At 42.5% G+C, this 26,133-nt stretch overlaps 1 protein-coding gene across 1 annotated transcript in view; it reads right to left on the bottom strand.

The window, feature by feature from the left end:
* The window catches only part of LOC122562289 (serine/threonine-protein kinase/endoribonuclease IRE1-like), an 83,063-nt gene that overhangs the window by 5,525 nt on the left and 51,405 nt on the right, over positions 1 to 26,133 (bottom strand). The window contains exons 12-21 of the mRNA XM_043715094.1: positions 24,497 to 24,682; positions 16,388 to 16,652; positions 14,876 to 14,966; positions 14,512 to 14,701; positions 13,102 to 13,201; positions 11,463 to 11,662; positions 9,956 to 10,103; positions 9,188 to 9,315; positions 4,693 to 4,816; positions 3,002 to 3,069 (exon numbers count right to left, since the gene is read on the bottom strand). Coding sequence (XP_043571029.1) covers positions 3,002 to 3,069; positions 4,693 to 4,816; positions 9,188 to 9,315; positions 9,956 to 10,103; positions 11,463 to 11,662; positions 13,102 to 13,201; positions 14,512 to 14,701; positions 14,876 to 14,966; positions 16,388 to 16,652; positions 24,497 to 24,682 — 1,500 coding nt within the window. The remainder of the gene's footprint in view (positions 1 to 3,001; positions 3,070 to 4,692; positions 4,817 to 9,187; positions 9,316 to 9,955; positions 10,104 to 11,462; positions 11,663 to 13,101; positions 13,202 to 14,511; positions 14,702 to 14,875; positions 14,967 to 16,387; positions 16,653 to 24,496; positions 24,683 to 26,133) is intronic.

Here is a 26,133-nt window from a genome sequence, read left to right as displayed (position 1 = left end):
TACAGCTTGTCATGGAGCCCACAAGAGAGCAGGCTATTCTGGACCTAGTGCTTTGCAATGAACCAGATTCTATAAAAGATCTTGAAGTAAGGGAACCCTTAGGAAGTAGCGACCATAATATGATAGAGTTCAGTCTGGAGTTTGAAAGGGAGAAGGCAAAATCGGATGTAATGGTGTTACAGTTGAATAAAGGTAATTATGAGGGCATGAGAGAGGAACTGACTAAAATAGACTGGAAGCAGAGGCTAACCGGGAAGACAGTAGAGCAAAAATGGCAGGAGTTTGTAGGTATAATTGAGGACACTGTACAGAGGTTCATTCCCAAGAAAAGAAAGATTAACCGGGGAGGGATTAGACAACCTTGGCTGACAAAGGAAGTCAGGAAATGTATTAAAGGAAATGAGAGATCCTATAAAGTGTCTAAGAACAGTTGGAAATCAGAAGATTGGGAAGGATACAAAAGCAAACAGAGGATAACAAAGAGTGTAATAAGAAAGGAGAGGATCAAATATGAAGGTAGGCTAGCCAGAAATTTTAGAAATAATAGTAAAAGTTTCTTTCAGTACATAAGAAACAAACGACAGGCAAAAGTAGACATTGGGCCACTTCAAACTGATGCAGGAAGCCTAGTGATGGGAGATAAGGAAATAGCAGGAGAACTTAACAAGTACTTTGCGTCAGTCTTCACAGTGGAAGACATGAGTAATATCCCAAAAATTAAAGGGTGTCACGGGGCTGAGTTGAGTATGGTTGCCATTACGAAAGAGATAGTGCTAGAAATGTTAAAAATTCTTAAAATTGATAAATCTCCTGGCCCCGATGGGATACACCCTAGAGTTCTGAGGGAGGTGGCTGAGGAAATAGCAGAGGCATTGGTTGAGATCTTTCAAGAGTCACTGGAGTCAGGAAAGGTCCCGGATGATTGGAAGATGGCTGTTGTAACCCCCTTGTTCAAGAAAGGATCAAGGCAAAAGATGGAAAATTATAGGCCAATCAGCTTAACCTCGGTTGTTGGTAAAATTCTAGAATCCATCATTAAGGATGAGGTTTCTAAATTCTTGGAAGAGCAGAGTCTGATTAGAACAAGTCAACATGGATTTAGTAAAGGGAGGTCATGCCTGACAAACCTGTTGGAATTTTTTGAAGAGGTAACAAGTAGGTTAGACCAGGGAAACCCAGTGGATGTGGTCTATCTAGACTTTCAAAAGGCCTTTGATAAGGTGCCACAAGGGAGGCTGCTGAGCAAGGTGAGGGCCCATGGTGTTCGAGGTGAGCTGCTGGAATGGATTGAGGATTCTGGATGAAATCCGAGAGAATGGCAGAGGCATGGTGAGACTGTAGGGAGGGAGGCTGCTTGAACTGCAGAGATTAAAGACTTCCACTTGGATTTTCCAGAAAATGAATCAGGCCTGAAGGACTGACCAGGAAGGCCACACCCACGACAGAAAAATCCAAGCACCTCAAGTGACCAAGCAGCTGCTATCTCTAAGTCAGAGCTCCATGCCAGCTGTTATTGTTAGCCACTAGTTTGGGAAGCTCTGTTCTGGGTCATTCACCAGAAGAATGCAGAGTAGTCCCATTTAGGGACATGGTTTTGTTTACTCAATAGCACTGACAAGGGGTAGTTTATAGTATCGCACATTTGCAGTTTGCAACAGAGACAAATTTCTCTTTGGGTTCTCGTGAACTTTCCTGACAGTATAACAACAGCCTGAACCTCAGCATGTCCATGGTTACTCTTTAACTCATATCCTTTTCACATCAAGACTACCCACTGCCACCAGCTCACGCAGCCATCTAGTGATGAAACACTTCCAATGACATCCCTTCCTGACTACAACAATCCAGTGCTCTCTGGCCAACATTCCATCTCCCATCCACAAGCTTTCGCTCATCCAGAATTCTCATGCCCGCATTCTACCTCACATCAAGTCCTGTAACTCATCTCCAAGTTGGCGGACCTCCATTCCGCTGTCCCCCACTACTCTACAGTGCCTCAAATGTGAAATTCACAAACTTGATTATAACATTCTGCATGCTCTCATCCTTGGTTATCTCTGTAACCACCTTCAGCCCTGCAACCTTCCATGGACTTTGTGCTTCCTCATTCCAGCCTTTTAAATCTGTGTCCTCCTGCTCTTTTTCAAGTGGGAACAGCTTCTCCCTATCAAATCCATTCAGTAATATGCAAGATGTCAATAACTTGCATTTAAATGGTGCCTGGGAATTCCAGAACCTAGGACTTAGGCGTGGTGCCAAGGTGGCGGAGTGAATGGAAACTGAAGTTGTGAAAAAGAAACAAGGGTGTTGTGTGAAAATAAACTTTTTTCACACAGCGAGTAGCTTATAGAATTACAGGATTGCTTGAGTGCAGGAGGCCATCCAATCCATGGTGCTTACACTGGTTCAATGACGTGGAGCCAATCTCCTGCCCTTTCCATGTATCCCTGCACACAATTTTCATCCCTGTATGACTTGGAAATGGGTGGAGATAGGTTCATTAGAAACATTCAGGGTGGCACTGGATGGTTATTTGGATAGATACAGTGTATAAGCACATTGGGAAAAAGCAGAGGGTATGCTCTCGGTAACGAGGCATCTTTTAAAATGCTGGTGCCAACAAAATAGGCCAAATCGCCTCCCTCTGTACCATACCATATTCAGTAATACAGCTATGTCACAGCCTGTAGTTGGAGCATGTCATTTACTAATTCAAGAATTAGTTCATTTGCTTTTAGAGGTTTCTTCTATCAAGGTTCTCTCTGCCCTTCTCCACGTGTCCAAACAAAATGGTGTCTTGTGGAGATGGCAGGTCAACTGCAACACATCCCTGAGCAATGAACAGGCTAGGTTACCATTGACTGCCATTACATTTACAGGTAATAACACTTCACCTGACTGACAGAGACCCAAATAATGCACATATGTAATATTTACAAGAATTATTAGCAATTTTACAAGGGATCAGAATGATAGATCTTGAAAAAATTGGTATAATTACCTTATTCCGCATTGCTCGCAGGAGATCTCGCACTGAGCTCCCTTTATAAGATCGAAATTTTCTAAGATCTGCAAAAAAAAGTTACTTTGTGAAAAAGCACTTGCTTCATGCAATTCTTCCCAGCTTCCTAGCCATAGACTAGTGAACCTTATACAGTTTTAGATTAAATTAGTTTACTAACAGTGTGGAAACAGGCCCTTCGGCCCAACAAGTCCACATTGACCTGCCGAAACTCAACCCACCCAGACCCATTCCCCTACATTTACCCCTTCATCCAACACCTAACCTATACATTTTTGGAATAAAGATCATAAGGCAAATGGAAACTGAAACTTGAGCTTGTGCTGTCAGATCATGTTTGACAGATTCCGAGACAAGGATCAGAATGATCAGATGCAGATGATATACACAACAGCCATGTTCCAAAATGACTGGGATACTCGATTCAAGGCCAATTTTCAAATGGAAATCAAACGAAAACATTAATCTAGCAGTATTTTGGGAGATATGAAGGAAGAACAGAGAAGTCTGTCAATTGGGACTGGTGCTTTCAAGAACTGGAAAAGGCACAATGGGAAAACTGCTTCGTCTGTGGCACTGAATTCTATAATTCCTTTAAAAAGGCTGATAAGAAAATTACTAGGACAACAAATATCTTGCTGTGCCACTGAATAAGCTGCATCCCTGCCAAATTGCCCCTACACCAGGCTGCTGCAGGTCACAGATTCCTCCATCACAAGGTGGGGCAGATAGCTGACTGAATGAGAAAGGCAGGAGAACCTCTTCAGTCAAATCCACTGACCTCATTAAAATCCAGACTGGCTTTGAGAGTTCCACATTCGAACAGCAACCACAAAGTACAGAGACTGCAATCTCTGTGCACCCACACGCGACCCAACTAGAAATGAACAAGGTAAAGGTTGGGACAACTTTCATTTGAGAAGAATGGGATTGCACAGTGGCTCAGCGGTTAGCACTGCTGCCTCACAGCACGAGGGACTTGGGTTTGAATCCACCCTGGGGTGACTGTCTGAGTGGAGTCTGCACGCCTCCTGGTGTCTGCATGGGTTTCCTCCCACAGTCCAAAGATGTGCAGGTGAGGTGGATTGGCCATGCTAAACTACCCATCATATTCAGGGATGTGTAAGTTGGGTGGATTTCCTATGTGAAATGCAGGGTTATGGGGACAGGGTAGGATCATGGGTCTGGATGGGATGCTCTTCGGAAGTTCAGTGTGGACTTGATGGGTAGAAAAGCCTGCTTCTGCACTGCAGGGATTTTATGATTAAAAAAGCAGAAGAGAATCTGAAGGAGATGTCTGCGGATATTAACAGGAACATGAACAGAATTTCAAGACACACTGAGTGACTCACGCTGAGCAAGGAGTCAGATTTTAGGTGAAGGCTTAATTACAAAAGATTTGCACAAACATATTCTTTGCAAATCTTATTTCCTCCTTCCCTGAGCATGTAAAACAATAACTTCACATGATTCATTTTCTTTTGTAAAGATACAATAAATAACTGACAGCATTGTAAAAATTAACAGTTCCCAATGACAATACCAGGCCACTGATTTTATACACCTATTGCCCATCTCACCAGCACAGGGTTAGCAGTGAGTACATTCATTCTTGAATCATGAGAGAGAATGAATCAGCATAATGTCATTCAGCCACATGAGCTGCTCACCTGTCTGCAGAGGTACAGTGATGTGCTCTTTCCAGTCACCTTGAACAACACTTCGCCCACCTCTCTCCAGTTCTCGTACTATTGGTCCATCCAGAGGCTCCTTTTCTATTCGATCACTGACATCCTGCAATGATTAACCCACAATTACAAGACCCGACATGATTCCTAAGGTCATGCTGTGTTTGTCGGTTGTAACAGAAATGGAATCTTTCCTCTCTACAGATTTCAACAACGTACCTTTTCTGCCTTTACACTCGCCATTTAAAGACTCAAAAGGTTCTCTTGTACCCTGATGATTTGGCAGCTACAATCACTTTCTGGAGAGGGAGGGAAAGAGGGAGTCTGACACACCCATAGTGCACCCTTTAGAAAGGGAATTCCCAAAGTGATTTTGAACCAGTGAGAGTGGAGGAACAGTGATACAGCTGAGAGTCAGGACGGGGTGGGGTTGGAAGGGAGCTTGCACTGTTCCCAAGCATTTGTTGCTTTTGTTTTTTGAGGAGGTAAAGGTCATAAATTTGGAAGGAGCTTGGTGAACTCATGAGTGCACTTTCTATGTGGTATACACTGCTATCACATATTTGTCAGCAGCGGAGAGAATAGAAGTTGCAAGTACTGGATGGTGTCAAGACGGCAGCCTTGTCCTGGATGGTGTCAAGATTGAGTTCAGTTGGAGATACGTCCATCCAGACAAGTGGGCAGAATTCCATCACATTCGTGACCTGCAGATAGTTGAGAGGCTATAGGGATTCAGCTGGTGAGTTACGCCATGGAATTCCCAGCCTCTAACCAACTATTACAGGCACACTATTTACATTGCTGATCCACTTCAGCTTCTGCTAGCACCCAGGATTTCGATAATGGCAATGGCATCGGACATTGAAGGGAAATGGTTAGATTTTCTCTTGTAGATGGCCATTACCAGATCTTGTGACATGAATGCTGCTTGCCACTTATCTCCCCAGGCTGGGGTGTGGTCCAGGCCTTGCTGTATATGGAGGCATGAACTGCTTCAGTATGAGGAATCATAAATGATGCTGAATATTGCACAAACAATGGTCAACATCCTGATTTCTGATCTGACAATGGAGGAAGATCATAAATGAAGCAGCTAAAAATGGTTTGGCATAGGATACTGGCCTGAAGAAGTTCTTCAGAGATGTCCTGGAGCCGAGATGATTATCCTCCAACAACCATAACCATCTTCCTAGATATATATGACACTGCCTAGTGGAGAGTTTTCCTAAATGATTTCCATTGACTCCAGTTTTGCTAGTGCTCTTTAATGGCACACCCAGTCAAATGTGGCCTTGATGTCAAAGGCACTCTCAGCTCACCTCGAGTTCAGCTTTTTTGACTATATTTGGACCAGAGTTGCAATGGGGTCAGGAACCTAGTAACCCTGGTAGAACCCAAACTGAGTTTCAGTGGACTCACTGCTAAGTCAATGCTATTTGAAAGCACTTGTCAACAATCACTTCCATCATTACAAATACATAAAGGACAAAAGGGTAACTAGGGAGAGAAAAGGGCCTCTCAAAGATCAGCAAGACAGCCTTTGTGTGGAGCTGCAGGAGATGGGGGAAGATACTAAACAAGTATTTTGCATCAGTGTTTACTGTGGAAAAGGACATGGAAGGTATAGAATGTAGGGAAGTAGTTGGTGACATCTTGAAAAATGTCCACATTACAGAGGAGCAAGTGCTGATGCCCTGAAACACCAATGTGGATAAATCCCAGGAGCTGATCAGATGTTCCCTTGAACTCTGTGGGAAGCTAGGGAAGTGATTGCTGGGCACCTTGCTGAGATATCTGTATCATTGATATTCATAGGTGAGGTGCCAGAAGACTGGAGGTTGGCTAACATGGTGCCACTGTTTAAGAAAGGTGGTAAGGACAAGCCAGGGAACTATAGACCAGTGAGCCTGATGTCAGTGGTGGGCACGTTGTTGGAGGGAATCCAGAGGGACAGGATGTACATGTCTTTCAAATGGCAAGAACTGATTAGGGATAGTCAACATGGCTTTGTGCGTGGGAAATCATGTCTCACAAACTTGAATGAGTTTTTTGAAGAAGTAACAAAGAGGATTGATGAGGGCAGAGCGGTAGACATGATCTATACGGACTTCAGCAAGGTGTTCGACAAGGTTCCCCATGGGAGACTGGTTAGGAAGGTTAGATCTCATGGAATACAGGGAGAATGAGCCATTTGGATACAGAACAGTCTCAAAGGTAGAAGACAGAGGGTGGTGGTGGAGGGTTGTTTTTCCGACTGGAGATTTGTGACCAGTAGAGTGTCACAAGGATCAATGCTGGGTCCACTACTTTTCGTCATTTATATAAATGATTTGCATGTGAGGTATAGTTAGTAAGTTTGCAGATGACACCAAAATTGGAGGTGCAGTGGACAACGAAGAAGGTTACCTCAGATTACAACAGGATCTGGACCAGATGGGCCAATGGGCTGAGAAATGGCAGATGGAGTTTAATTCAGATAAATGCAAGGTGCTGCATCTTGGGAAAGCAAATCTTAGCAGGACTTATACACTTAATGGTAAGGTCCTACAGAGTGTTGCTGAACAAAGAGCCTTGGAGCGCAGGTGCATAGCTCTTTGAAAGTGGAGTCGCAGGTAGATAGGATAGTGAAGAAGGCGTTTGATATGCTTTCCTTATTGGTCAGAGTATTGAGTACAGGAGTTGGGAGGTCATTTTGCAGCTGTACAGGATGTTGGTTAGGCCACTGTTGGAACATTGCGTGCAATTCTGGTCTCCTTCCTATCAGAAGGATGTTGTGAAACTTGAAAAGGTTCAGAAAAGATTTACAAGGATGTTGCCAGGGTTGGAGGATTTGAGCTTTAGGGAAGAGGCTGAATAGGGTAGGGCTGTTTTTTCTGGAGCGTCACAGGCTGAGGGGAGACCTTATAGAAGTTTATAAAATTCTGAGGGGCATGGATCGGATAAATAGGCAAAGTCTTTTCCCTGGAGTGGGAAAGTCCAGAACTAGAGGGAATAGCTTTAGGGTGAGATGGAAAAGATATAAAAGGGACCTCTAAGTGGCAACATTTTCACGCAGAGAGTGGTACATGTATGGAATGAGCTGCCAGAGGAAATGGTGGAGGCTGGTGCAATTACAACATTTAAAAGGCGTTTGGATGGGTATATGAATAAGAAGACTTTGGAGGGATATGGGCCAAGAGTTGGCAGGTGGAACTAGATTGGGTTGGGATATCTGGTCGGCATGGACGACTTGGATCGAAGGGTCTGTTTCCGTACTGTACGTCTCTATGACTCCATGTTCCTGATGATTGAAAGCAGGCTAACGGGGTAGTAATTGGCTGGATTGGATTTAGTTTTTTTTTCTTTTGTCAATGGGACATATCTGGATAATTTTTTTCACTGCCACGTAGGTGTTAATATTACGGCTGAGCTGCCACAGGAGTGCAGCAAGTTCTGAAGGATAAACCATTGGTACTATTTGGCAAGTTGTTCAGGTTCTGTAAAATCATCACAGTCCCAGTGAACCATCGGCTGCTCTCTCGTTAGAGAGAAATGACTGGTAGTGGTTTAACGCGAGGGTCACCATACCTCATAGCAAGGAAAGAGGTTAAGAAGTCGAGTCAGTCATGGTAATCTCAGCCACTGCAGGAATCAAACCCATGCTGCTGGCAGCACAAACTAGCCAATCTTTGCAGTATCCACCGTATTCAGCAATTTCTCAATATAACACGGAGTAATCAAAATGGCTAAAGACTGGCACCTATGATGCTGGTGGCTTTAGGAGGAGATAACAGATGGTTCATCCACTCAACTCTGTTGTAGGATTACTTAGCTCAGTACTGAGTACTATAGAAAGGTTTTCCTGTCTCTGCAGTGTTAAGTGATCTCAGCTAGAGACAGTGGAAGCTCTCTGACTGGACTTCCTACACTCAACGTCAGGGAAGGAGGTGAAATAATAACTGGCTGATACTTCAGCTCATTAAACTGATGACAACACCCAAACTCTGGGTAAGAGCAGGTTTAAACAAAGCTCTCTAACCTCTAAGTTTGAAATAAGTTTGATCATGACTGGAGGAAGTAGAGGAGCACAATCTGAGCTCCGGAAAGGAGATGGCAAGAAAAGAAAATGAAAATGTAAAAGAGAAAATTAAAAACCACCAATCTACAGATGCACAAGCAGACTGAACAGCCTTTGGATTCACACTTACAACAGTTAATACATAATCCCTTTAAAATAAAGATTCTTCCCTAACCAATAAGCTGCTCATGATGCAGCAAAGGAGCGAATTGCCAAAAACATCTACCCCTCTCAGACAGACAGGCAGGAATAAAAGTTTGAAAATGCAGGGAAGGCACTCCATAAAGGTACTTATCCCTTGCAAGTAATGTCTTCTAAATACTCTTTTCTCTTTGAAATCAACAGTATTAAGCATCTAGCAAAGAAAATTTGAAGACAACAGTGGAAGGAATGTGCTCATGCAAGGGAAAATAAACAAACCTGGAAAAACTGAAGCTGTTTCTCAAGACTCCAAAAGAAAGGATTTTTCAGCACACACTTTGCAGACGGACGTTTCTGTGGGTCCATGTTTATCATTTCCTTAATTAAGTCGTGAGCAATAATATCCGCTAGAAAGAGACAGAAATACACAACGAATGACAAGCTCATCAAGCAACAGTCAAACGTGTCTGGCACGAGATTGCTGAAGGAAGGGATTGATCTGAATGCACAATTGAAGAAATAGAATCAGACCTTTCAGGTGTGCGGTAGGTGCAAATAACAACTAATAATGTTAAATTCGAAACTGAGATCTGCGATGCAATAAAAAGGTTAGTAATCCCTGGTTAAAATTTTCCCACTTTATACTGATGCAATGGAAATGCATTAGTCCAAGAATGTATGCTTAGGGTGATAGTTATTTAAGTGAAAAAAATGGCTGTTACTCTTTCAAAAGAACTTTTGTTGCTGACTAATGCCTGTTGTCTTGTGTAATTTTAAGCAGACCTGTCTAGAAAATTAATGCAATTCTTCCTTTAGTTTTAACAGAGGGGTGACAATTAAGCACAGTGACGCACTCTAATTCTGCTTCTGAGTAAGTCCAAATACTGACTGCATCAACCAGAATATAGAAAGTAACATTATCACATGATAAATCTCCACTGCCCTTGGCAGGAGGCGCGCGCGTGTGTGTGCGTGTGTATACGTATATGTATGGGGGGGGGGGGGGCGGGTGGTCAGGGGCTTTTTAAAAATCTTTTTAAAACTCACCATGTACATCACACTTTAAATGTTGAAGGTTACTGACACCCAATAAAATATTGGCTTGTCGCTGCAGAGCCTTTCCAAATGGGTGATTGCCTTCTGAAATCACGTAGTAGAACAAACAACCAGCAGAGAAAATATCCACTGCACATGTCTGAGGACAAACAAATAAATAATTGCTTTAAAGAATGAAACAGATTCAAATACTCTGTAACAACATGCTTGAAAAATTCAAAATCTTTCTCTGTTCAATTTCAGTAACCAGATAATCTTGTTCAATGCTGAAAACGGTTTGCTAATTAATATTATCATCAGTTTCTGCATTTCTCTCATTCGATATGGCTGAGCTACCCGCTATCTTGGAGGCAGCCGTTTTAAATGAGCTGAGCGGAGCTGAAATACCTTGATTAAAAAAAATAAAAACAGCAACTGCTGAAAATCTGAAATAAGAAAATGCTAGAAATATACAGCAAACAGACAATATCTGGAGAAAGGAACAACGTATTAATTGTTCAGTTTTAAATTTTATAAATTAAAACAGTTACATTTATGTCTTTACACAGTGCAGGAACTCAGGGAGAATCTGCAGTGCTTAATTAAGTCATCCTGAATTTTCAGATACACTGTATGTTGAGTGCATTGGGTTGTAGAATTGCTGACCAATGTCCAGCAATAAAATTTGATTTCCAGAGAGGGACAGAGACAGAATATTCTGGGGACATGGATTCAAAACCCACAAAGGCAGATGGTGAAATTCAATTAAATGAAAATCTGGAATTAAAAGCCTGCCTAATAGTCTAACCATTATCAATTGTCAGAAAAACCTTTTCAGGTTCACTGACTTCATCGAGTCATCCTTACTTGGTCTGACGAGGAGTGACTGGAGATCGAAAGTGATGTACTGGACTCTTAACTACTCTCTGGGCAATTAGGGATTCGCAATAACGAGCCAGCAAAGTGAACATCCCATTAATAAAGAAAAACACACAATCTCACTACCAAGCTCTAACATCAGTAATCAATTAGCCATGAACAAATTCATGATAAATATCTTACTAGCACTCAAATACAACAACCAGAACAAGTTCGCCAACAGATTGCTTGGATTCTAACTTTTAAAAAAATCTCAATCCTTTTGAGGAAAAGCGGCAGGGTTGATACCCTGAACAAGATAAAGTGGGGATTGAATCCTTTTTGCCTCTGAACCAACCCTGTGCTTTCTGCTTGTAAAAGTGAACAATGAGAATTGCATAAACTGTATAATGAGTAGCTCAAATGGGGGATATAGCCATCTTACCTTATTGATTACTGGGGATGTTCAAAAAATCTTAGTATAACAAAACAATTTAAACGGTCTGATGATGACGACAATAATTTTCCATAGGAGACACCAATTCAGACCACTCATGTTCCTGTACTCCAAATTATTCTTTCCAATTCTCTCTAGACTCTGGGAATTGGAAGCTATCAGAGTAACTACAACTGGCAGTGTCAGCCCCAATCGCTAACTCACCGGATTTGCCTTGCAATCTTCATTTAGCACTTCTGGTGCAATCCAACCTTCTGTGCCAGGCACTCCAGATCTGCGGCTGAAGCTGTGTCTGCCCACTGCTAGCTTCTTGCAAAGACCAAAGTCAGAGATCATGGCTTTCACTCTCCCATGGGCGTTAGGCATTGAGATTAAGATGTTGTGTGGTTTCAGGTCTCTGTGAACTAATCAGACTTTTGGACTTAGAATCAAGTGACAACACAATGGTAAATAGTAGACATGATAAAGGTTCAGTGAAGTATTCAAGCCACACTTTTTTTTTCCAAAAGAACATTGTAGAATCAAGTTGTACATGGATATAGCAATGTAGTTTACAGGTCAAATAATTTAAAGAACACAACAAACTCACTCTAGTAGTTTGAGAATTTAAAATCCTGAAATGTAAAGAAAATGAGCATTTGCAAAAAAATTACTATGAAGTAATCAGACTGTTGTGAAAACTTAATTAGCTAATGAGTAACCAGTTGGGAAAGGAAGATACCACCTTTGCCTGGTCTGGCAGACGTGCAGGTCAATAAAGTTGTGTTGGACTCTCAGCTGCACTATGAAGTCAGCCGTATCAAACTCTGCCTATGTGTCAAATGTCAGCCTAGCCAGTAATACTCACATGAATAAAATTTTTAAATGCCACTTGATACCAGCACAATTATACCAATCTGCAGTGACTTGTGTCAGAAAGAATAATGAATAGACCACATAGGAGATCCCATGCTAAAAGGTGAGAGGCTGATAGTTGCTTTTTGCAGACTTTGTACCACAAGATACCAACTGCTGAATACAGTTACATCACTTGTCACAGTGGCATGTGAACTTCTGACATTTGCCTGGACTGCTGGCTCAAGAATAATTAGACAACTGCACCCACTTAGAGTTAACATTTTATAATGCTTGACACTGAATCTGTTGCCTGCTAACTTGTAGGAATGTTAGGCAAGCACATCTGAATCATCAGTCCAATAGTTCCATTACTGCAAGGCAAACGTTTTTGTTCCAATAGTGGACAAAAGCATTAATGCACAACAGGTTGAAATTCTTACACCAGAAAGACTCCATGTTTGATCCTTCATCTGTTCTCATTTCAGATTGAGTAGACAAGTTGGAATACTCAGAAGGTTCTTTCTACTGACTATGAGTAGTTCCTAAACATTTTTTATGTGACACAGAACTGCCGCTCAGCTAAAATATTGTGCACAATTTTTACAACAGTTTTATAATTTAGAGATCAAAGCATAGAACGTGCAGAGTAAAACTTACAAGGATAAGAATACTGAACTTCCAACATAAGGAAAATGACTGAGGGTTAACCTCCTAGAGGTCTGTAAAATAATGAAAGGGTTTGGTCAGGTAGAAACCAAGAAAATGTTTTGCTTGTAGAGGAAATACAGAACTATGAGCCATAATCAGGATGGTATGACAGCGAGGCCTTTGGGACCATACGGACTTCTTGAGTTAGACTTCTACAGCACAGTCCAACTGAAACTACAAGACTGAGGAGGCTGCATGTGAGTATACCACAAAGGCTGAATAAAACAGCAACATATTGATTGTACACTGCTGTGCGTGTCAAGGACATTTTAAATTGCTGAAGGGAGTTGCTACTTACCAATATTCAGTGAGTGCAGATACGCCAGGCCAGATGTGGTTTGTTGAAGCAGAGGAATAGGCTCCAGACCATGGCGGTCAAAGTCCTTTTGCTCAACATACTAAAAAAAGAGCAAAGAGTCATTTCTGAAAACATTAGAAGCAAAAAGTCACATAAACCAAAACATTTAAAGAAAATCTTGGACTTGTGGAATTTTTTTTTATCACCAATGAAACTTCAGTGGGTCCAATAAACTAGATTGTAATGTCATTCCTGCCTCTCTAATCCTTTGGTGGTTCTCTCCTTGTTTGCTGATGTCATTCACCTTGCTCACATTGCGGCTTTTCACAGCATTTTGTTTTAGCTCCTCATTTAACTGTAAAATTGCTATTCATCCTCATTGAAGACAGACAGACAAGTGACTGTGGTAGGCAGCCCTAAAGGACTGAATCTTTCACTTGATGCCTCCTGAGTTGTGAAAGAACGTACGTGTGGAACTGACTCTGCAGTTCCAACCAGTAGTCTTTCAAACTCAGTCCCAATAAATTTTGTCCACAGCCAGTAACAGTAACAAGTATCAAGGCATTTGCAGAGATCTAGGAGAAAGTGAGGACTGCAGATGCTGGAGATCAGACCTGAAAAATGTGTAGCTGGGAAAGCGCAGCAGGTCAGGCAGCATCCAAGGAGCAGGAGAATCGACGTTTCAGGCATAAGCCCTTCTTCAGGAATGAGGAGGGTGTGCCAAGCAGGCTAAGATAAAAGGTAGGGAGGAGGGACTTGGGGGAGGGGCACTGGGAATGCAATAGGTGGAAGGAGGTTAAGGTGAGGGTGATAGGCCGGAGAGGTCGGGAAGAAGACTGCAGGTCAAGAAGGCGGTGCTGAGTCCGAGGGTTGGGACTGAGATAAGGTGGGGGGGGAAATGAGGAAGCTGGAGAAATCTGCATTCATCCCTTGTGGTGGAGGGTTCCTCAGCGGAAGATGAGGCGCTCTTCCTCCAGGCATCGTGTTGCTATGGTCTGGCGATGGGGAAGGCCAAAGATCTGCATGTCCTTGGCGGAGTGGGAGGGGGAGTTAAAATGTTCAGCCACAGGGCGGTTGAGTTGGTTGGTGCGGATGTCCCAGAGGTGTTTTCTAAAATGTTCCGCAAGTAGGCGGCCTGTCTCCCCAATGTAGAGGAGGCCACATCGGGTGCAGCAGATGCAGTAAATGATCTGTGTGGAGGTGCAAGTATGGAAGGATCCCTTGGGGCCTTGGAGAGAAGTGAGGGGGGAGGTGTGGGTGCAAGTTTTGCATTTCTTGCGGTTGCAGGGGAAGGTGCCGGGAGTGGAGGTTGGGTTGGTGGGGGGTGTGGACCTGACGAGGGAGTCGCGGAGGGAGAGGTTTTTCCGGAACACTGATAGGGGAGGGGAGGGAAATATGCAGAGATCTCACCTCCTGCAGCGTAGCTGCACAGAGCTCAGTGGCTATGTACTGGAACTGACGGTCCTTCTCTGTGCAGAAATAACGAATTACATTTGGGTGCTCGTCAGATTCACGAAGCAGCTGAACCTCACGGTCGGCAAAACTGAAGCATTCCGGCAAAATCCTTTTCACTGCAACATATCGATCATCAAATCTGCCCCTTGAAAAGACAAATTAGCAAAGTTATCAATGGTCAGAGCTTAAAATGGAATCAGTTTCAAAGTCAGATAAGAGGTAAGAAAGCTGCTTTCACTTCTCTATACCTCAGGAGACAAAAAGAAACATTTCTCCTTCAGCTATTATAGTTTATATATAATGAATGAATCAAACCTACTTGAACACAATAGTTCCTTCAGCACCATGTCCCAGTACATCTTTTGGATGAAACAAAATTTTTCCAACTCTCACAATGTCAGAATCATCATCTGAGGAACAGGGGAAATAATATAAGGCTAAATCAAAAATACTGCAGATGCCGCAAATGTTAAATACAAAGAAATTACTGGAGAAACTTAACAGGGGAGGCACCATCTGTGGAAAGAGAAACAGAATTAACATTTGTTCCATTGGTGACAAAATTTCAGTTTCTCTCTCGACAGATACTGCCAAACCTGATGAGTTCCTCAAGCGCTTTCTGTTAATCAGATAAAGTTGTCATAGACAGCATGAAAACAGGCCCGTTGGTCCAACTAGTCCACACCAACCATGTTCCTAACTGAACTAATGCCACCTGCCTGCATTTGGCTCATATCCCTCCAAACCTCTCCTATTCATGTGCTTATCCAAATGTCTTTTATAACTGTGTCTGCATCCACTACTCCCTCAGGCAGTTCATTTCACACACAAACCACTCTGTAAAAAATGTTGCCCCCATGTCGTTTTTAAAACTTGCTCCTCTCACCTTAAAAATATGCTCCCCAGTTTTGAATTATGCTCCCCAGTTTTGAATTCCCCCCACCCTAGGAAAAAGGCCCTTGCTATTCACCTTATCTACACCTTCACGATTTTATAAACCTCTAAGGTCACCCCTCAACCTCCTACACTCCAGTGAAGAAAGCCCCAGTCTATCCAGCCTATTTTTAGAACTCAAATCTTCTATTCCTGGCAACATCCTGATAAATCTTTTCTGCACCCTCTCCAATTTAATAACATCCTTCCTGTAGCAGGGCGACAAGAGCTCACCAATGTCCTGTACAACCTCAACATGATGTCACAACTCTTTTACTCTGAGCAATGAAGGAAAGCAGGCGAAATGCCTTATCCACCCTGCCTATCTGTGCGTCTGTTTGAATGAGTTTTTATATATCACGCTAACTTCATAATTACTGTTAGATGCCTTGAAATCATCCCTACTCCAGAAGATAGTGACTGAATTTCTCTGAATAACAAAAGAGCTTTAACAATGGAATTGGAATGCATTTTGAGGAGACATGAGAGACCAACATGTTTTCCTGCACTGCTTCAGTTTATCTTTCCTGAGCACAAGTGAGGTACTGATGGGCTGACCACTTAGTTATGATGTTGCTGACATTAGATGTGATCAACATCTGTCTCAAAATTCTTAAAGAATATCGAACTGTGCACTTGAAAAGCTCCAGTCAGATAATTGCTTCTTTTTGTTTGCAAATTACCAGTTTGGTGGCCATTCTCTATTTATACAGGAAGGAAGGTCTGAACTATGGTTTCAGTACACAAACATTGAAGAATATGCATGAGATAGGTCAAACTGGATGAGACTAGTTTAATGATAACTAACAGTAAAACAGGACAGCCCTTCTCTACTTTTATTCCTCTAACCTCTCGATCTGACATCCCTGCCTTCCCACCTCAGCCAGCCACACTTTACCTCCATCTTCTTGTTCTGTCGCTGAGCTGCCAAACTCAGAGATGGAATGATTAGAGTACAGTGAATGGTTCGATACTCGTGGAGATGCACTTGGTGTGTTGGTGCTTGAACTCTCGGTTCGCAATCTGGATGGTTCCAGGAAGTCCGATTCTGGTCCCAGAAGAGGGGGTCGGAAAATAAGCTGCCGTTTCTGCATTAGTTCCAGCCTTTCCTCCAAGTGCTTTTGAAACTGTTGATGTTGCAACTGTTGCTGCTGTTGTACTGTCTAAAAAATATATATTTTAGTAATTTTTGCAGAAAATGCATTGCACATGATTTTTTAAAAACACTTTAGCTAAACGTACACTAGTTGAGCAGATTCTAACCAGCAAACCTTGCCCTGACTTACCTGTATGACCCACACTGTGATAGTTTTTTCTTTTTCACATCCAGATCCTTAACTTTACGTTACACAGAATTACCATAAGGCCATAAGAAATAGGAGTGTAAGTACAGCCATTTGGCCCATCGAGTCCACTCTGCCATTTAATCATGGCTGATGGACATTTCAACTCCACTTACCCGCACTCTCACCGTAGCCCTTAATTCCTTGAGAGATTAAGAATTTATCAATCTCTGCCTCGAAGACATTTAATGCCCCGGCCTCCACTGCGCTCCGTGGCAATGAATTCCACAAGCCCACCACTCTCTGGCTGAAGAAATGTCTCATTTCCGTTCTAAATTGACCCCCTCTAATTCTAAGGCTGTGCCCACGAGTCCTAGTAACCCTGCCTGACGGAAACAATTTCCAACATCCACCATGCATTACCTTGTAAGTTTCTATTAGATCTCCCCTCAACCTTCTAAACTCTAACGAATACAATCCCAGGATCCTCAGCCATTCATTGTACGTTGGGCCCACCATTCCAGGGATCATCCATGTGAATCTCCACTGGACACACTCCAGTGCTGTGGTGTAAAATTATGTCCCAATACATGTGTGAATCATAATGTAACACATGTATTGGGCCAAGCAGTGGAATGTGGTGAAAGGGTTAAAATTGTGTCCCAATACATGTGTGAATCTAACCGAAAATGGAAGGTGTCGCTTAGTCCCGTGTGAATCTTATTACACACCTTCCCGTGTGAATCTTCTTATCTGCATGTGACCAGAATGGAATGTGTTTTTCAGCCTTGCTCTGCTGTTCACATGAATGTTTAGATCTCGAAAAGAGTATATCAGCTGGAAAAGTCTCCAGTTCGGTAGAGTCTGCTCCGGGGTTGCGTTTAACCGCCGAGCGTGGGTTGTTGGCAACCGCTCTACGAGAACTGACGGCTCCCAGTTCCGGTAACACGTAGAGTGAGTATAAACCAGACCCGTTGTAAGTACGAGACCTGGTTGTGGCGACGCTGCGGGGAATAAAACACTTATATTCTAGCAGACTCGCCTCTTGGCTGTTTGTTCTGTGTCAGACTACTTTCCTGCGAGCCTGGTCCTTGACCTTGAGAATTTTTTAAAACAAGTGCCAGTATGTCCTTCTTGAGGTGTGGGGCCCAAAATTGGACACAATATTCTAAATGGGGCCTAACCAGAGCCTTATAAAGTCTCAGTAGCACATCACTGCTTTTACATTCCAACCCTCGAGGCAAATGACATTACATTTGCTTTCTTAACTATGGACTCAACCTGCAAGTCAACCTTTAGAGAATCCTATATGAGCACTCCCAGATCCCTTTGTACTTTGGCTCTATGAATTTTCTCGGTGTTTATAAAATAGTCCATGCCGGTGTTCTTTTTTCCCCAAAGTGCAAGAGCTCGCATTTGCTCACATTGGTCTAAGAGATGGCTGATGAAATTCATTCTCTTAAATTGTCTAAATGTTTCTGTAGCCTCTCCACCTCCTCAGAACTACTTGACTGTCCATCAAATTTCATATCATTGGCGAACTTCGCCAGAATGTCCCCAGTCTCTTCGTCCAGATCATAAATGAACAGCTGCGGCCTCAACATTGAAACCTGCAGGATACCACTTGTCACCAGATGCCATTCTGAAAAAGAACCTTTTATCCCAACTCTCTGCCTTCTGTCAGACAGCCAATCCATAATCCATGCCAGTAGTTCACCTCGAACACTATGGGCCCTCACCTTACTCATCAGCCTCTCGCGAGGCACCTTATCAAAGGCCTTTTGAAGTCTAGGTAGATAACATCCCCTGGGTTTCCCTGGTCTAACCTACTTGTTACCTCTTCAAAGAATTCCAACAGGTTTGTCAGGCAAGACCTCCCCTTACTAAATCCATGCTGACTTGTTCTATTCCGACCCTGCACTTCCAAGAATTTAGAAATCTCATCCTTAATGATGGATTCTAGAATTTCATCTACAACCGAGGTTAGACTAATCGGCCTATAATTTTCCATCTTTTGTCTTGATCCTTTCTTGAACAAGGGGGTTACAACAGCGATTTTCCAATCATCTGGGACTTTCCCTGACTCCAGTGATTTTTGAAAGATTATAACCAATGCTTCTGCTATTTCTTCAGCCCACCTCCCTCAGAACTCTAGGATGTAGCCCATCGGGGCCAGGAGATTTATCAATTTTTAGACCTCGTTACATGAGGTAGCAACAGATCAGAGACACAGCTTACATTCTAAAGAGACGCCCAGCTGCCTTATTGCAATTCACCCTAGTAATGTATCCATCTGCTCCTTCCTCCGTCATTGGCTTACTTAGATTCTTCTCAAATGGATCCATGCCTTTCCCTCAATCACTCCTCCACCTGGAGTTCCTCAGTTTTCACAATGTTTCCTTTTAAAGAACAGATACCAGACTTTTTCATTTCCATTTTATAACCAGAGGTGATTCAAAAGAAATTTTACAGCTAAATTCACATAAGTTGCAGCAGATGTTTTATTTTGTTTTTGTTACAATGGGACGATCTGATCTGGAGTAAAATAAGTGATTTCATGGAATTCAACTTTGATCCTTTTTAAATCTAAAAACATTAAGGAGTCAGCAGTGAGAAAAGATAATTTTGTCCATCAGATTTGTTCCTTCCCATTCCATCCATTAATAACTCATTTATTACTAGTCCCTTACTTATCCCCAATAGAAACAAGTGCCAATCATTTTGATAAATTCTTAAAGTGCTTTGGACAGATCACAAAAGTTTCCTATTTCATCAGAGCAGCTTCAGCATCTGTAGCAAATTGGTCTTTACTTCATTTATGAGAACTGTTCCCAATAGAAAAGTTGAGACAAGAAAGGAAATGGAGACATATTTATCACTGGAAACTGCCTAAGTAGCTCTGAAGAAGTTACAGTGGATTTGAAATCTTCAGACCAGCCAGACCTGCTGAGTTCCTCTAGCATTTTCTGTCTTTGTTTCAAACAGCCCACGTGCTCATTTTCTTTCCCACTCACCATTGATCAGTATGGGGCAGCCCTGTATACAACTTCTAACACTGGAAGAACGTTTCAAGTTTGACCCATGCCTCAGACTATTTACTGCCATGTTGCTCAGAGATTTCTTTCCAGCGATTCCCTCAAGAGGCAAAAATGTAGGTGGGCACACTGGAATTTGCCAGAAGACTTAGGACTATTAGTACACAAACTCTGATCTGGGGTATCTTAATAGAAGACAGAAAATAGGCAGAGGAATAGGCCAATAGGCCCTTTGAGCAAATTCCACCACTCAACATCCAACTTATAACCTTGTCCTCTAAGCATTGTCAATGTTAACCACCTTACCAGGAAAATGCAAAATGTGACAGATTCCCTCTCAGGAATGAGGAAAAAGAAAAATCAGGAGCCACTGCCAAGACAGAGGGCAGTAGTGATAAATGACAGAGGACAGCACAACTGAGGACAGCATCACAGAGGATCCAGTGTCAAGTTTATTGGAAACACATTTGTATAAAATAGTAGATGAAAAATGGGAGAATTTTAAATGGGAGAATTTTAAAAGGGAAATGAATAGGGTGAAATATAGTTATATACCCATGAGAATTAAATACGGGGTTTACAAGGCTACACCCTAGATGACGAAAGATATTGATGAGAAAATAAGGAAAAAGGGAGGTATATGATGCACAGTGGAATAATAAAAGCAATAGAACATCAGAAAAAAGTATTTTGAATTCAGGAAAGAGGCTAAGACTAGAATAAGGTAGGCTAAAAGGACGACTGAGAAAAGGATGGCAGGGTGTGCTTAAACAAACAGTGAAATGTTCTTCAAACATATTAAAAGCTTAGTGAGGCATAAGGAACAAACAAGGTAAGCTGCCCACTGAAACAAAGGGAATGGCAGAGGTACGAACTGAACACTTTGCTTCTGTCTTTATCAAATTAGAAAATGGTGACAATAGCCCAGTTGAAAATGTAGGTGTTCAGCAACTGAGCAGTACAGTGATAGATAAAGAAGAGGTGCTAAAAAAGCTGGCAGCACTCCAGGTACAAAGAAAAAAAAATCACCAGGCACAGAGGGATGCATCCAAGATTGCTGAAAGGGGTAACCCAGAAAACTACACACTTGTCAGCTTCACCATAAATAGTGGGAAAACTGATGGTGACTATAATACAGGATAATATACACATTCACTCAGAAACATAAGTTAATACTTGACAGTCAGCGGGGGGGGAGGGGGGGGGGGGTCCTGTCTGACAAATCTGAGTTCTTTGACAAGGTGACACAGGTAGTGGATGAGGGTAGTGCTGTGAATGCTGTATATTTGGACATTCAGGAAATACTTGATATGATGCCACATGATAGGTTGGCTGGCAAATGTTTGGGATTGATGGATCCTTGGTAGCATGGATCAGAAGTTTGTTAAAAAGATAGGGAACCGAGGGCAGGTATGGATGTAGGTTTGCTCGCTGAGCTGGAAGGTTCATTTCCAGACATGTCACCACATTACTAAGTAACATCTTCAGTGAGCCTCCGGGCGAAGCACTGCTGATAATTCCTGCTTTCTGTTTATAGGTTTGGGTCGTTAGGTCATTTCCCGTGGTGATGTCATTTCCCGTGGTGATGTCATTTCTTGTTTTATACCATGTATTCAAAAAGAATGGGTACCCAACGAACACAGTCTGCTGATTTCTCAGCAATAAACCCAAACAAGCAGACAAAACAAGTCCAGAAACCCTAGCCACTCTCCCCTACATCAAAGACATCTCAGAAATGACTGCCAGACTACTCAGACCCCTTGGCATCATCATAGTCCACAAAACCACTAACACACTAAAACAGCAGCTAATTAACTTGAAAGACCCTATACAGACAACAAGCAAAATTAATGTCATTTACAAAATATTTTTCAAGAACTGTAACAAATACTACTTTGGACAAACAGGCAGAAAACTAGCCACCAGGATACAAGAACATCAACTAGCCACAAAAAGACATGACCCTCTCTCACTAGTATCCTTACACAGAGATAAGTAAGGACACCAATTCGACTGGGACAGCACATCCATCCTAGGACAAGCCAAAGTGAGACACGCACAAGAATTCCTAGAAGCATAGCATTCCAACAGTAATCCTGTCAACAAACACATCAAGTTATACCCCATCCACCACCCCTTGAGAAAAAGAACAGGAAATGACATCACCAACTGAAAGAAACGCAAACATATAAATAGAAAGGAGGAATCATCAGCAGTGCTTCGCCAGGGGCCCACTGAAGACATTACCTAGTTGGGTGACGAAACGTCTGAAATTGAGCCTTCCAGCTCAGCGAGCAAACCTGCATCCAGAACCTCAACCTGAGCTACAAATCTTCTCAAAACTTGCTAAAAGGGTAGGTATAGATGGGGATTTCTCAGACTGGATACAAGTTGGAAATAGTCTTCCAACTACAAGTGTGGGGTCCTTGCTCTTTCTGATTTACATAAACAATTTGGAGATGGATGTACAGGGCAAAATCTCTAAACTTGCTAAGCTAGGAAGAATAGTGAATTGTGAGGATGACGTTGAGCAACATCAGAAGGACACTGACAAGTTGGCCAAATGGGCAGACACCTGACAAATGCAGAGAAATGTGAAGTAATGCATTTTGGTCGAAGAAACATGGAGAGACAATACAAGCTCAAATGGTACAACTTTGTAGCGAGTACAGGAGTAGACAGACCTAGGGGTTCACACATTTAATTCTCTGAAGGCTGGCAGGCAAGTTGGAACAGTTAAGGCAGCTTATAGGATCTTTAGGTTTACAAATGGAGGCATAGGATATAAAAGCAGGAAAGTACTGCTACATTTCTAGAAATCATTGGTCAGACCACATTTTGAATATTATGTTCCATTCTGGGCCCTTATTCAAGGAAGACTGTTAAAGCCCAGGAGAGTTCACAAAGGAGAGTTACTAGAATGCTACCAGGAATGAGAAATTTTAAATACATGGAAATAAATAGTGGCAAACTGATGGACAGGATAATATATACATGCACTCAGGAAAATAAGTTAATGCTTACTCCCCTTGGTGCAGAGAAGATTAAGAGGTGACTTTATCGAGGTGTTCAAAATTATTAGCAATTTTGGCAAAATACAAAGGATATTTTGCTTCCACTAGTTAGTATGTCAGTAAATAGGGATCACAATTTCAAGACTGTCAGCAAGAGAGCTAGGACTAAAATAAGCAGAAACTTCTTTCTGCACAGTTGTTGGGATTTGGAATGCGATGTGTCGAAAAGTGGTGGAGGCAGATTCCACAGGAGGTTTCAAGAGAGAGCTGGATACATATTTGAAAGTGATGAATTGAGAGGGTTACAGACATAAGGCTGGATAGCGGAAATAGCGGGGTAGCTCTTTTAGCAGCAGGTACAGACAGGAGGGTCAAATGGTCTCCTTTTGTACATAATATTCTATGATTCCATAATAGTATGTTCCAGGATAGCGGTGCAGTGAGAGTAATGTGCCAGTCTGACTTGATGCAAAGGAAGTGGAATCCCTTGTGCTAATTACAGGTTCAGATGACTGACACAGCAGCAAGGGTGGGCACTGCTGCACGCAGAGATCAAACAGATGCCCATGTGGGAGCTGAAAGCTTCGGACTGCTCCAAACAGGTTTGCTCGTGCTACTTCCAAGTAAGTAAAGAACCTACATTAAACAAAACGCTGCTCATATATTTCACAATTAAAAACAAATGCGATTCATTGAAACAATGAGCAAGAGGGAGCAAATTTCATCATCAACCCAACCCTAGAGCAGAAGGGAAAGTGATAGAAGGTAAAGCAATGCAGATCCTTAAAATCTGAATTAAAACCAAGAAAACCGGCTGCTGGAATACCTTATTGCAGGTTGAGCAGCATCTGTGGAAAGAAACACAGTTCACACTTCAGGCCGAGCTGAGCTTTCATCAAGAACCGCTGAGCAGTGTTGCTGCTGATGCATAACACCGCAACAGAGTGAGTCTCATTGGGAAAATATACCAGCAGACATGCTTCAGCAATGAAGTTACTTCAACAAATAGCTTAATGATTAAGCAAATAAATAGACTGCCTGGTGTGTAATGAATCACACCAAGCATCAGGATGGCAATTAATTCCTGCTCTGTGTTGGTTTCAGTTGATGCTGCAGCCAGTGCATTACTTTGGGCTAACAGAACTCTGTCAGAACAGTTACTCCAAACCGTTCTTGGGAGAACATCCCTAAAATCCTAGATTGAGCTCAGCTGTGTAGCTCGAGAACACACATGACCCAAACATGCATGCTGAAGCAGCCCTTGGCCAAGAGCTCCCCAGTGAACAACCAGCAGTGGGATTAGACACAGCAAATAACAGCCTGACTCTGGAATTCCCTCCCAAACCCTTTGCACTAATGTTTCTTTAAGATGGTCTTTAAAACCTCTGAGCAACATTTAGCCTTCTTCCCTAATGTTGTTTTCTGGCTCAATGTCAAATCTGGTTTGATAATTACCTCAGAGATAACCTGGGATGCTAGGCCACATTTGCGGCACTGGCCAGTGAATAGATGGAAAGCTCTGTCAGAATTAAGATGTTAAGACAATAGATGCATTAAGTACCAATGAGAGCAAATGACTAAAGAATGCTGCCTTATCAAACACATCTGATCCCAACCAATTCCCCCATGCAATCATCCATCATTTTGGTTCACTGAAAACTTTGGTGGCCATTACCTTAGGATAGGTGATAACAAAGGCAACCCATCCTGCCAGCAGAAAGGTGCTGAAGACAATCGTAGCCATGTCTTTCAACACAGAATCCACAGGAGCTTCGAGCTTGGGTTGCGATTTGCTATATTTTTCTTTAAGGTCGTTAAGAATATCAAAATCTTCAGCAACTTCATCAATGTTTGGGAAATGCTGAAAGGAATTTTTTAAAAAAGATTAATGCACAGAAATTGATGTTTTCTTCAATCTGCACAAGCGCATTTTACTTGTTTCGTGCACATTTAAATACAATGCCCTCAGTCCCCCATTTACTCTCCACTTCTCATAGTTGTCCTTTTATCTGTTGTGTCACAAATTAAATTCCTGAGCCTTTCTGTACTTAGAGGAATCCCTAGAACTATAACTCACTGCAAACTCATATTCAGCTTCACCGAAATGCAATGGACCTCAGGTATTAGACTTGGAAGTAGGCGAGCACTTTGGTGATAGCGATCACAATTCTATTATGTTACTTTAGTGATAGAAAGGGATAGGTATCCACTAGGCAAGAGTTACAGCTGGGGGAAAGGCAATTACGATGCGATTAGGCAAGATTTAGGACGTATAGGATGGGGAAGGAAACTGCAGGGGATGGGCACATTAGAAATGTGGAGCTTATTCAAGGATAAGCTCCTGAGTGTCCTAGATAAGTATGTACCTGTCAGGCAGGGAGGAAGCTGTAGAGTGTGGGAGCCGTGGTTTACGAAGGAAGTGGAATCTCTGGTCAAGAGGAAGAAGGCAGCTTATGTTAGGATGAGATGTGAAGGCTCAGTTAGGGCACTTGAGGGTTAAGAGGTAGCCAGGAAAGACCTAAAGAGAGAGCTCAGAAGAGCCAGGAGGAGACATGAGAAGTTGTTGGTGGACAGGATCAGGGGAAACCCTAAGGCTTTCCATAGGTATTTAAGGAATTAAAGAATGACAAAAGTAAGATTAGGGCCAATCAAGGATAGTAGTGGGAAGTTGTGTGTGGAGTCAGAGGAGATAGGGGAAGCACTAAATTAATATTTTTCGACAGTATTCACTCTAGAAAACGACAATGTTATCGAGGAGATTACTGAGATACAGGCTACTAGACTAGGGGTGGGATTAAGGTTCACAAGGAAGAGGTATTAGAAATCTTGCACAGTCCGAAAATAGATAGGTCCCCTGGGCCAAACTGGATTTATCCTAGGATCCTCTGGGAGGCCAGGGAGGAGATTGCCGAGTCTTTGGCATTGATTAAGCGGCACGGTGGCACAGTGGTTAGCACTGCTGCCTCACAGCGCCAGAGACCTGGGTTCAATTCCCGCCTCAGGCGACTGACTGTGTGGAGTTTGCACATTCTCCCCGTGTCTGCGTGTGTTTCCTCTGGGTGCTCCGGTTTCCTCCCACAGTCCAAAGATGTGCAGGTCAGGTGAATTGGCCATGCTAAATTGCCCGTAGTGTTAGGTAAGGGGTAAATGTAGCGGTATGGGTGGGTTGCGCTTCGGCGGGGCGGTGTGGACTTGTTGGGCCGAAGGGCCTGTTTCCACACTGTAAGTAATCTAATCTAATCTAATCTAATCTTTAAATCGTCATTGTCTACAGGAATAGTGCCAGAAGACTGGAGGATAGCAAATGTGGTT

Source organism: Chiloscyllium plagiosum, chromosome 24 (assembly GCF_004010195.1).
Source record: "Chiloscyllium plagiosum isolate BGI_BamShark_2017 chromosome 24, ASM401019v2, whole genome shotgun sequence".
In the NCBI taxonomy this organism is placed as follows: domain Eukaryota; kingdom Metazoa; phylum Chordata; class Chondrichthyes; order Orectolobiformes; family Hemiscylliidae; genus Chiloscyllium; species Chiloscyllium plagiosum.
This window is presented reverse-complemented; position numbering and strand designations above follow the sequence as displayed.